General features: G+C 33.0%; 1 protein-coding gene across 4 annotated transcripts in view; it reads right to left on the reverse strand.

Annotated features, from left to right (window-relative positions):
• Nucleotides 1–12,939, reverse strand: part of LOC128996354 (transcriptional repressor p66-beta-like) — a 28,551-nt gene extending 15,612 nt beyond the window's left edge. The window contains exons 1-5 of one of the 4 annotated variants that reach the window (XM_054421626.1): nucleotides 12,614–12,939; nucleotides 7,860–8,454; nucleotides 1,369–1,428; nucleotides 417–642; nucleotides 26–133 (exon numbers count right to left, since the gene is read on the reverse strand). In XM_054421626.1, coding sequence (XP_054277601.1) covers nucleotides 26–133; nucleotides 417–642; nucleotides 1,369–1,428; nucleotides 7,860–8,170 — 705 coding nt within the window. In that variant the 5' untranslated portion in view covers nucleotides 8,171–8,454; nucleotides 12,614–12,939. Of the gene's footprint in view, nucleotides 1–25; nucleotides 134–416; nucleotides 643–1,368; nucleotides 1,429–7,859; nucleotides 8,455–12,257; nucleotides 12,347–12,613 lie in introns of those variants that run through there. The other 3 variants (XM_054421628.1, XM_054421627.1, XM_054421629.1) reach the window with 3 other exon arrangements.
• Between the last annotated feature and the right edge of the window lie 334 nt (nucleotides 12,940–13,273).

Raw genomic sequence — 13,273 nt, forward strand, 5'->3', positions numbered from 1 at the left:
ATCAAAATAGTACGTAAGCAGATACCTGTCGCAACTTTTTCAGCAACACCAGTTTCATCTCCTCGTTTCGTAATTCCTCGCGAAGCCGCCTCACTAGACGTTCACGCTCCAACACTTCCGAAGGGCTCAGTTCCTGCAGACGACAGGATCAATACATAAGAGCAAATAGTTAACATTGCAAAGTTGTTGTCTTTTTAAAATCTAAGTTGATTTTTTTACGTTTTTGCTTGTGAAGAGAAATATTTTTCTTGTTTTTACCATGTAACAATAAAGGAAAGAAAAAGTCTTAATTTTTGTGACCAAAATTTTTGTGGGAACACCTTAAATTAAAACTTTTCAGTCCACCACATTTTGTAATACGGTGGCTGTAAAACATTAACTTGATAAAAGTCTAAACTAACATCTTAAACACAAACCTTGATCGGAGGTAGAGGAGGCATCTCCCCGTCATCACTATCACTATCCATACTGCCGTTGCTGAACCCGTTGAGCCTCGGCTCATCATCAGTCACCACAACCACGTCAGGGGACTCTGCGTAGCTGCGCAGCTCTGTGCGGGGCCGCAGACTCCTGCGTGCTGACATGTTGGTGGGCCGAGGGGACGGCTGGGATGCAGCTGGACTGCTGTCTGTTCTGCGATTACTGCAGACAAAGTTAATTAGGCTAAATCGTTTTTGGTTTAGGTATAGTCATGACAAAATTTAAATCACTAATATCTCTAGTAAATTTTAGAGCTTTGATACTACGTAATAATTTGTGTAAGTTAGGCCTAAAATATAATTTTTTAATGTAGTAATTATTTAATATATTCAATTATATCTCAAGAACCCGTCGAGGGAGGGGAAACCCGAGGGAGGGGTGAGTTACCTCGTTTGACACCTAGAAGCATTGGTCCACCCAAGTCGAATGAAATATCAAGTGTTGGGGTGTTTAGGTTGTTTTAAGCATGTTGTTGTAAATCTGACAAAAGGGCTGCTTAAATATCATTATCAAGGCATTGGCTTTCTTATTGAGGGTTTGAAGTGATTCATATCTTTATTTACATTAGTACTCATATACCAAATCACTGTGAAGAGACTTAAGAAACACATTTTAAAAATCTATATAATTAAACTATAAATTATGTAATAGAGAAGAGCTAAACAAAGATCTACAGGGTTCCACTTTGGTTCAAGGGGACCCAAGACAGATGTTTCAACCCAAAACTCAAATATTTTGATCAAAACAATCTACTTTCCACATAGAAAGTAAAAAAAAAAAATTATCCAAACATAACAGTTCTTCGGTCTGTTTATAATTACACCCGCAAAAATATTTCAAATAATAAGTAAAGAAACCCATCTTCAAAGATAAAAAATCAATACTCACTTGACACTGAGGTCTACTACGGAGGCATCTTCGTCTACCTCCATCCGTTCCATCTTTTCACTGGAATCAACAACATTCATTGTACAGTAGGCCTCAACAAAGTCAAATATTCAATTAGAAAAGTTAAATTCATAAGGTCTCCACCGAGCTTTCTACGATAAGCAAACAGGTTAATATCTGAGGCAAATACAAGGTTCTTACTTAACCCTGGAATTGTTGGTAGATTCTCTAAAATGCCAGTGCATTTTGCATAGTTAATTTATAAATAAATGCAAAATATTATTTATGCAGCTTTATATTATTGATGCGACTTTTTCTTAGTTTAATGACTCATCCGCTGACCAGAAATTTCAAGCTTAAAGTAAAGAGGATAATAGAAGACTTTGTAAACCCCTCATTACAAAATATGTTCTCTCTAAGAAAAAAAACTGTTACATTAATTGATCCATACGTAAATGGAAAGTCTAGCCTTAATTAGGTATTAAAAGCCTGGTTATTTAATTATTACTTTTATGTGAACAGACCAAGATGAAATAACTGACATAACCTATGCCTTAGCTAAGTAAATATTTTTTTTTTATCTATTATCTATCTATCTATATATTAATAGGCAAGCATGTTTCTTTAAAACCTTTTTTCTCAGCTCGTGTGCATCGCAGGGGAAATCTACGCATACTGTTGGAAAGATATTTTCCTGTAGATGTGCAGAATGCTTTTAAAAATTAAAATAGGCTAACAAATAAGAACAAAAAATGAATTTGAAAACTTCAAAAAATTAACATGGACCATATGGGTTGCCATGATGGTGACGAAATAACAACAAAATGTAAACAGAAAATCAAAACAAATGGAAGAAATTCCAATCACATGTTTTATTTACAGTGTGGGGAGAAAATAGTGAAGTCTGTACATTAATTATTTTTGGTCGAGTTTCGACCACAGGACGACCACTAGTACTTATTTAATACGCAAGCAGGTTTTTTGTGACAATTACTCCTCCGAAACTACTGAACCGATTGACATGTTTTTGGTGTCATTGGAAAGAGGGTAACGTGAATTTGTGCAGGAAACTTTCTTTTTAGGGAAATAATTAGAGAGTGAGGCCCTGGAGCCCTTTAAAGTTTCGTATTTCTCCATAAGATTAACATGGGAAACAAACATTGTTATGAAACTCCAGCTGTTGTCAGAAATCAAAAGTGAGAAGAAGAGCATATGTTAATTGTAAACAGTCAATAAGTTTGCTGATTTAACAGTTTGCTATACAAACTTGCTGACTTGGTTGAAATTAGTTTTAAAATAACGCCTGCAATACTTAGCAATTGCTCGAATTCGAGCAACAGGGACACTAGTTTATTCATAATTTGCCTCCAGGATTGATTAAATGGCAAAAATAATAGGTTACTAACTTGTCGTCATCAATCCTATAAGTTATTTGTCGTAGCAATAGAGGAATTGAAAATGGGGTTTTAACACCAAAACTAAGTTAGTCATCCACGACAAATATAGGATTGATGACGACAGGTAAGTAACCTATTATTTTAAAGCCATAGATGGTGTATGTAGCTGGGGTGTTTCCTTCAGTATCTAAAAGATAGTTATCAATGAACAGACCAAGATAACTAAACTACACTAGAAGACTGTAACATCATGGTTCAAACTCCAGCACTATCAATTTTATGGTTCAGAAGTTATTGTAATTTTGGAGATTTCCCCGATAAAACCCCATAGTTACTTCCGCAGCTTACCCAATTGTTATTATAGAAGCAGAGGGATGTTCAATTTTATTGTAAAGGAAATGGGAGAAATTATGTATCAGTTTGCTGATTTCCAGTATACTTAATACAATAAGGGTTTTCTCTGTAACATCTGGTTTTCAGATGTCCTACTTAACCAATTTTCACAATTGAGGTGTCAAAGCTTATGAGCTAGCGGAGTGACAAAGGGTAACGAAAAAGGTAATTTTTTAAGGGCTTCGCCTCCCCTTGCGTTTTAACTATCAAATTATACAACTATTTCTATAGTTCACTATCAAAGATTGCTGGCCAACTTTCTTTCCAAAGTTTTGTATAGCCTATGTATTATTGCAATCTAACAAAAAGGTCCTTCAGTTGAAGCAGGGTTGGTACTAAATTTGGTAAATAAAATTCCCTGACTTTTCCAGACTGATATTATACTTTTTCCAGGTATACTGTAAGTTGATATCAACTAATCAAAATCAAGAAATATTAGAAAAAATGTAAATATTTAACTTCACTCCCAAATACAAAACTTGTTTCAAACTATATACATATTGATTCCTCCCCCTTACTGATAACTAACTATCAATATAAAAATGTGCATCAGTGATTATGTAGTTCTTTTTGCAATAAGTCATCACCCTGACAAAGACCTGTTTAGAGCAAAACGTAGCATATCTGTAAAAAGGTAGTCTTTCAGGAGAAATTCCAGATTTTTTTCATAATTCCCTGACTTTTCCAGGTTTTCCCTGACCGTACCAACCCTGTGAAGGTTAAACCATAGTAAAATTTTGAACAAGAGACAAAACAGTTAATGAAAATCAATTTAAATGGGCTACTTTTTTAGTTGTAAACTGGTTGAGTTAGGTAAATCACAATTTTTACAGTGTAGGCTAAGATCTAAAATCAACAAATGGAATTAATTTTGATAAACCCTCTCCTAAGGGTACGACCTTCAATTAAAAGGCTCTATTTAATCAAATTTAAATATTGAAAATGCATCAGCTCTTGAATTTGTTTTTACTTAGCCTATAAGTTATAAGCTAGTTTGTTTGTTTACTTTTCCCTAAGTTAATCTTTTGATTCTCAATATAGATGTTTACATTATGATAATGTTATTAGTTTTGACTCTGCATACAAACTTTAATGCTTAAATACACAAGAGATATTAATTGAAATTTTGAATTAAAGTAAGATTGATATTTGCCTGAATAATTTGCATGGCAAGTGTGAGTAACTGTTTTTTTATAGTAGATTTAAAGACCCAAGTTATTATTATAATTATTAGTCTGTTATTTTCCTAATAATCTTTTAGTGAACAGAAAAGGCTAAAACTACGCTTAGAAGACTGTATCAGAGCAATTTTAATTTTTAAAAACCATCATTCCTCCCCATAATCAACAAGAGATACATCTTCCTTATTTCCTCTGTGTGAATAACACACTTGTTCAAACATTTGTTCACAGATAAGAGACTTGTTATCTCTGTATCTGTACGGAACTATATTATATTGCTCAAGCAACCTTTCAGTCCAAGCCGAACACGAGATTAATAAAACTTCCCAATTTACAACACTGATGTGGCAACCAATCTCTTTTAAGTTGTTCCAACCCAAGATGTTTGTTACAGCTAATTATAATTCCAATTTTAGTAAATCTAAAGACTAATATTTTAACAAAATATTTTGACATAGTGGATTGGACCAATTATTTGCATTGGATTAAATCTACATCTAAAAAAAGCCTCTCTCCAAAATGTGGATGGATTAAAGGCAACACTGGACTTGTAAATCGAGTAAATAAATAAACATGTAGCCTATGCTAGAAGCTTTTGAAAGGCTGTTACCTTGAATTTCTATGCTATTTTGTACATTGAGTAAATTACATTATTGCATTTTGTATGCCTTGTTTTTACTGAGTTGGGTTAGGGGATACTGTTTCTCATATTTCAATTTTATTTTTTATTCAATAATCTTTTCTGTTTTAGTATGTAAAATACTAGTAAGTAGTATGTATAGTTGTGTATATATTTTTATACTGGAAATCAGTTTATTTTATGAATAATTGTACGGTGTGATTCACAGACTCTTTTAAAGTGTATTGAATTTGTAAAAATCAGTATGACAACCACAAAACAGACGGTCTTTGACCATTGTTATTTGTGTGTACGTGCAAACACTGTATCATTATTATTTTATTTCATTTAACAACTTTTTATTCTTCTTCTACTGAGTTGGGTTATTATTTGTGAAGTACCTAGTGGAAATTTAAACAAAATTGAATATGACAATTTTGCTGTATTACATTACTATCATAAGTTGACTCAGCTTTATACAAACAAAAGCCTAGGTGCCACCCGGTTTGGCTGGGCTCCAAGGCAATATGGTCAACTTATGACCTAGCCTAGTATTAAAGTCAGATCAGTTTTTCAAAATATTAGTTTGAACTTGTGAATTAACTTTATGTGATATATTGTTAAATTTTAAACATGTTTAATCGCAAAGGAAAATTACTCATCCATGTAGGCCTATAAGATCACTCTCAGCAGGCATGTAGAAAACGTCCCACGTCAACATAAAGAAAATTTTTTGTACAAACATAAATCTTATTGCCTGTATCGGTGCAAATTAGCTGAATGTTTTTATATACTTAAATTTGATAGGTCTATGTAATCTAGCTACACACTTTAAAAATTTACTTTGGTAAATTAAATACAATAACACTTATACTTAATAAACACCAGGGGATCAGCGCAATGTGGGGGTGCACGCCTCTTAAGCAGATTCTATGGATAGAGCAAACATCAAGAAATATTGAAAGGAGTAGTGAGGTGCAGATAGAGGGTGCAAATCAGACAGAAAATCTTGTTTTTTGTGTAAAATTTCACATTGATTTATTAAATGTAGGAATTTCCCATTTTAAATTCATAATACTGTACAACATACCGGTACTGCTTTTGGCCAATCGACATATTTTTAAATATTTAACAAATTGTAAGAGCTACAAATCAGAAAGATTTCTTGATTTGTTTTAGCGAATTTCCTGGGAATAAGCTATAGTACTCATGGTAAGACTCGGACCCGGGACCGATTTACTTTTTCGTTTTGAGGTCCCTAGAGACCAAAAACACCATCTGTTCAAATTCATGTATACTGTATGCTAGCACGATAACTTGAGCAAAAATTTTGATGAAATTTGGTAAAAACATGTAAACCTAGATTTATTTGAACGCGTTCGCGAGCCAGCATGATCAGACTATGGGAACGTTTTTTATGGGGGATTTAAGGGGTAAAAATTGGGTTTTCCCATTTTTGACCTGTCCCAAAACATAAAAATTTTCAATTTATTTCCATCCCATTTTTTAGAGCTCAAAAAATTAACAATGTAGAATTGAAGCGTTGTTTTGTGCCTAATAAGTTACGGTACGGAGAAAATTACAAAAAAATGTAATTAAAAAACTCCCATGTTATTCTTATGGAGAATAAGTAAACTGTTGTAGTTTGCTTGTTTATCACATTTTTTTTATCAAATTTCAAAATACTTACTAAACTATTGACATATTCAAAAAAACATGTTTCTTACCATCCCTATTGCAGCAACCCTAAATACTCGTTAAACTAATGCTGTTTAAATAGGGAATAAATGTGATATTTTTAAGGAGACATTTTAGTGTAAATCCAATCTGGCAAATGGAAATTCGCTTAGTCTGCAGGTTTGCAGTGGGTGTATTTTATTATTTATGGTTTAAGATAACTCTACTGAGGGAATTTTCCTTTTCTTGAGTCTAAAATAAAAATTTGAAAATCAAAGTAGGTAGTCTTGAACAACAGACAAAAACAACAAAATAGTATCCAGGCCTACCTACTAAATTGTATGTAGGTACAGTAGGTTATGTAACATATTATAAATTTTATGATAAAAATTGACTGTGTTGTGTATGGTTATAAAAATAAAAAGTTTTTAACTCATCAAAAACTAATGTAAGCAGGGTTAAAAGAAAAAAAAAATCAATATCTCATAGCGTTGCAAAATATTATCGTCGAGTAATATTATTACTCAATTTAGTGCCGTATATGCAATTTAGTCAATCGTATGGTCCCCATTTCAGAATAAAGTATGTATACAGTATGGATCATTTGTGTAGTTTCTCCCATTTAGGCAACTTTGTTCCACTGCTATCAATGGTTGTGGATTCAAAACAGATGACGTAGGTCCGTTTAATATAATATTACCAAGTGAGAAGTAAAAAAAAACAATAATTAGCATTTTACTATGATTTGTAATGCTTTATTGTACGTATTATTAGTCTATTACATTAGTCTTGTTAATAATAAACCAAATAACATTAGTAACCGCCTATAAAATGTTATATTTTAAAAACTTACAATAGCAGTTTCCTTAAAACTGAATTGACACAGGCATACTATATCTAATAACATTAGCCTATTTATAATAGGTAAGTCCCAATAAAATAGGCGGATACCAGTGACACCACTGTGCAAATTAAGACAACGATGTGGACACAGATTCCTCCGGTGCATAACATTAACGTAACAAACACAAATGGAAATACACAGTGATCATGCACACACTCGTAATGGTGAAATAAAATAACTTACACCTTAAGAGTGGAAACGTAACATAAAACGTTCAAAATGAAATTCCAAAGTGAGGAGACTACAACACAACGACTGACCACAAGCACATACTAGTTCATCGCACTACGGCACAACACCCAACAACGTTGCCGTCCTACCTTGTCTGGTCTGACTGATTACTAGAGCAAGCGGTCGACTCTGCGTCTTCTAGAGAATCAGAGTCTTGAACGGTGTTTGTATCTGATTTTGCAACTTTTTTCTTTCCAGAAGGGCTATCAGAATCCAATCGCTTTCTTCCTTTCTTTCCAAAAATCGACCCTTTGGTGGTCAAACGTTTGATTGCCTTGTTCACTGATCGCGCCGACCAGCCTTTCTCGGGAAATTCACTGACTAACCTTTTCCCGTGCCAACCATTTTTCTCATAACACGTTTTGATCACGCTCAAGTCTTCTTTTGTGAAATGTGGCATAATCACTCATGAATGCGTTTAGAAGAATTACAGTTAGTTTATTTCAAAATGTCAATATTCATAAAAAATCAACAAAATGATTATATTACTGTCCAAAGAGTTTTTGTACTAGCACCACTCACAACTTTTGGTTTATCAATTGTAAAGATCTATTGTTGTAAATTTTTGATCCACAACATTTCACACATTGTTAATATTTCATTTATGCTAACAACATAGCCTCTACAAAGACAGTCAAGCAACTATCAATATGATTCACAAACTTAACCTCTTTTTACCTAATCCTGAAAAAAGACAGCGGAGTTAAGACTCATTAAATAGCCATTTTATATTTATTGTTATTAATAAAATGTTTAAACTCGTATTTGTTACTTCATGCCTATCTTGGAGCTGCTGTAAAAAATACACGGCAATCAGAAAAAATAGCCTATAGGCTATTTGGTAGGTAAATTGTTAGTTTATGGAGACAGAAGATTTCACCTCATATCTTGTGAGCTTAAGTTATGCAGAATTACGTCTAGATAACCACTGTAGTTAGGCCTAATTCAACAATTTAAGTTATTAAGTCTCCCAATAAATATTAATCTTTTGACAGTAACTTAAAAACTAAGGAGGTAAGTTAATATTTTGTAACTACTTACATAACTTGGGCCTACCATATATAAGTTAACTTTACTTAGCCTACTTAAACATAAGTAAGTAAATATAAATAATTATTTCAATTTTAACTTAATGGGTCTGGCCTACTAAAAAAACCTGAACCAACAATCCAAACGCTTACCATAACTTTGAAGGCCTAGCCCTACCGTTTTGCAGTTTAGGTTGTGTTACAATGCCTAATTTAGCCCTAAGTTACACTAAGTGGGTAGACTTCCGGATCTGTTGGCACAAACAACCGAATGAAAATATCAATCGATAGGTATCGATTATTCGATATATCGTTTGGTTAACTTTATTGGCAAGGCATATGAAAGAAGGTGTGTGCATAGTGACGTCAGTGCGAACAAAACGTGTTTTATTTTACCAAATCATATGTTTTCTTGTAATTTTCCAAAGACTTTTGAATGACAATCATTACGAATTAGCATTGAATATATAACACTATTTAGCGTTTTATATACAATATAGTGTTGTACTCAATATTGAATATAGTCATAGTGTTATACAGGATATTCAATGGTGGTAGTATATAACATTTTGATAAAACAGTAAAACAGTAAATACTGTCAGTGTGGCTGCCTAACAGGCAATATATTTTTAGATGACCATACAAATAGTTTTAACATAGGCCCAATACCTTTTTTGCAGCTCCTACTTTTGTTTTATATAGTTGAAAATCTCTCATTTAAGTAGCCTTAGTGGAAAATAAATAGTTACAAATAAATTGACAAGATTGTATTTACATATATTTAACAAAACAGCACAAAACTACATAATAATAATTGCAGTCACGTTATACGTGTCTTACACAATCTCGGCAGCATCCGCGATTATCTCAGAATCCATGACAATATTTGTGATTGCGGCCATATCTCGGATCATATCTCAATTGCGGCAACAGCCGTGATAATTTCCATCGATGTATAATAACTAACTGTAATGTAGAGTTATTATACATCGATGGATTTCTTGTGATTGCGGCCATATCTCGGATCATATCTCAATAGCGGCAACAGCCGTGATGATTTCTTGTGATTGCTGTGACGTCCTGTATTCGCGATGGTTTGCTGCGGTCGCGATTTTGCAACGAGACAGACCATTCGGTAAGCGTCTCGTAAATTTTTGAAGTTATTAAGAAAAACCAAAGTTCGAGGGGCTTTCATACGGGTTTAGTATAGCACTTGGGTATGTCACTAAAGTGTAATAAAGTTTCTACAACTTAAGCTATATACTGTATTTCGTTTTGTGTTGTTTTTGTTAAATATACGTAAATACAATCTTGTCAATTTATTTGTAACTATTTATTTTTGACTAAGGGTACTTAAATGAGAGTTTTTCAATTATATAAAACATGCAAAAAAAGCTGCAAAAAAGGTATTATATTAAAAACTATTTGTATATGGTCACTTAAAAATATATTGTCTGTTTGGCAGCCACAGTTACAGTATTTACCGCTTTACTTTTTTCGATTAAAATGTACTCAATATCAAAATGTTATATACTACCACCATTGACTCTATAACACTATGACTATATTCAATATTGAATACAACACTATATATATCGGATATAAAACGCTAAATAGTGTTATATATTCAATGCTAATTCGTAATGATTGTCATTCGAAAGTCTTTGGAAAATTACAAGAAAACATATGATTTGGTAAAATAAATAAAACATGTTTTGCTCGCACTGACGTCACTATGCACACACCTTCTTTCATACGCCTTGCCTTATTGGTACTTATAATACCATAAGGTAATACCATATATATTACCATAAGTACTTAAAATACGGGCACCTAACCAAACGATATATCAAATGAAACAATCAAATAATATTTTCGTTCGGTTGTTTGTGCCAACAGATACGGAAGTCTACCCCACTAGTAAAGCTGTTGCACGACTTGAGGATTAAGTTACGGGTACAGTTTCTTAACTGGGCTATGCTAATATCGATTGAAACTATAAGTAAAATTGAAAATATTGATAAATAATCTATATTTTTAAATATATCTATTATAAAATTAAACTATCATAACCTAACCTAACCAACCAAACTTGCTGATAATGAAAAAAATCACATGAAGGTTTACTAATCGAATTGATAGTTTCAATCAATATTAGCATAGCCCAGTTAAGAAACTGTACCCTAAGTTACTTACTGGTATGGCATTATGTTGAATCCAAAGAAACGATGGGCTGCACTTTACGTTCCACACTCATTCGAATGAATATATCAATCGATATATCAAGTTTGGTTAGTTAGGTCCGCTTCAAAAGGCAAGTAAAAGGGTTACTCTTGGCCAAAAGTTGCTACAGTGTCCGTGAATGTGTCGCTGATGGGTTTAATTTTAATTAAGTTTGAAGAAGATTGTCACTCGTAAATCTAGTTGATTAAAGCACAATTGTTTTATTTTAATTTTAGACGTAAAGACATATTTTGTTTGACATGACTAATGCAAATTTGTATTTGTTACTTTGGTTTAATAAACGAGTTATTGAGAGTTATTATTGAGTTATAGGTTAGGTTCTAACCTAACTAAGTAACTGAATGAAATAATCGATAACTTATATAGAATAATCTATATGCCTATGTCAAAATTTTTCATTTCAATGGGTGTACCTAGGACGTAGAGTAAAGTGCAGCCAAACGATTATCAACCCATTTGATCAACTGATTTGGAATAGCCTAAGGTAAGAATAGTGCTCATTGGTCAAGTTAGCCTAAGTTACTTCGTTTTAAACTTAAGAGTCTAGAGAGGAATTTTAACGTTTTGCATGACAAAACTTACTCAATACCTCTAACTTATCTTAGTTAGGCTAAGTAAAATGGCTTTACATTAAATATTAAATCAATGTGGCATTGAACCAATAATTCTACATAAGAATTTGTTTATGCTAACTTAAGACCTTTAAAAACATTCAAGAAGACAGCCCAAGCCTTTTAAACTTAAGAAACAAAGCTCACAACCACAGACAAAATAGACCATAATTAAGTTAATTGGCCTACCGAATAGTCTGTGCTACAACCAATTAAAATGTCTTAAGTTACAAGCCTTTGAGATTTAAACATAGGCTAACTTAAATAACTCGAATAACAGCCTATTGACAGATCAGGATCAAGTTTATTAACAAAGTGTAAAGCAAAATCCATTTTTGTCAAAGTAAAATTCCAACACAACAATGAACAATCACAGCAGACCAAAGTAGACCTGTCAACAACTTAAGTAGGCCCGAGTAGGCATACCAAGTTAGCTTATGATCTTCAAAACATGGTATTTTTTAATGCTAACCTTTTTGGTAGGATATGCCTAGTTCAAACAAAGTTGAGCTTATCATTTAACTTAGTTACAAAGTTCTTTAATTTGACTTTAGAACTATCACAAAACTTGGTAGCTGGATGGTTCAGAGGTGAGTTCACTCACCTGGGTTTTGAATGGTTGATGCAGATTATTCAAAGCTTTCTGCTATTACAACTGTGTTATCTTAACCTGCTAAGCCAACAAAAGCAATATCACCATGCTGGGTGAACGTTTGTTTTAAATAAAATGCAAAGGTTTTCGAACACTGGAAGGTGATGTGCGACATCTTTGTGTCAACAAAATGAAAGCTTAAGCTAGTTTAATTACTTGCAGCAGCATCCTGTGGTGCAGGTTTCATTTGACCGCAAATAAATGGAAACATAACCTAGCAACTACTTTAAAATGCATCGAGGCGCTTTAAACTGAACTTCTAGCAATTTTAAACTATTTATAAACTTATTTTTTTATTAAAAACATACCTGAAGGGGTCAATCAAGGACGTCCCAATTTGTTAACTGGTTGACAAATCGATTACAAAAGTACCGACAAGGTGTTGATTACAATTTCAGTGTAACAACATATTACATTTCAAAAAGTTACCGAACTCTAAAACACATCAAAAAGTTGTATTTGAAGTAACCGAAAATGATTTTTTACACTTAACACATTAATTATCAATCACTAAATACTTTTAAGCTCACGCAAAAATTAACAACTGATTCAATATGGCGTGGCCTTGTTTTTCTCTCATTCTCCCCAGTTCTTCCTTGTCTATCACTCTCTCACACACACGACACGCTCTCTCACTCTAGTAGCCTACTAGAGCGAGAGAGTAGCTACGGGGACCCCTTATGCATTACATGGATTCCGTGATGAAATGACAATAAACAAATGCACGTGACCTCTCCGGCGATGCTGATTGGTCGATACGGCGAAACTCAAAACCAATGCTTTGGTTGAGTGTGAAAACTGTTATTAAAACAATTTATTTAATCAAGTTTTCTTATATGTCTTATATTTTAATAAACGTTTGTAAATTAAAAAAAGATAATTAACAATACTATTTGCCCAGTTTCATTTATTGGCTTTACATATTTAATTTTTAACATTAGATTATAAATGTATCAACTACTTTAGCT

Source organism: Macrosteles quadrilineatus, unplaced genomic scaffold, assembly GCF_028750875.1.
Source record: "Macrosteles quadrilineatus isolate MER2022 unplaced genomic scaffold, UCM_ALF_1.0 Scaffold_6__1_contigs__length_79288215, whole genome shotgun sequence".
Taxonomy (NCBI): Eukaryota; Metazoa; Arthropoda; class Insecta; order Hemiptera; family Cicadellidae; genus Macrosteles; species Macrosteles quadrilineatus.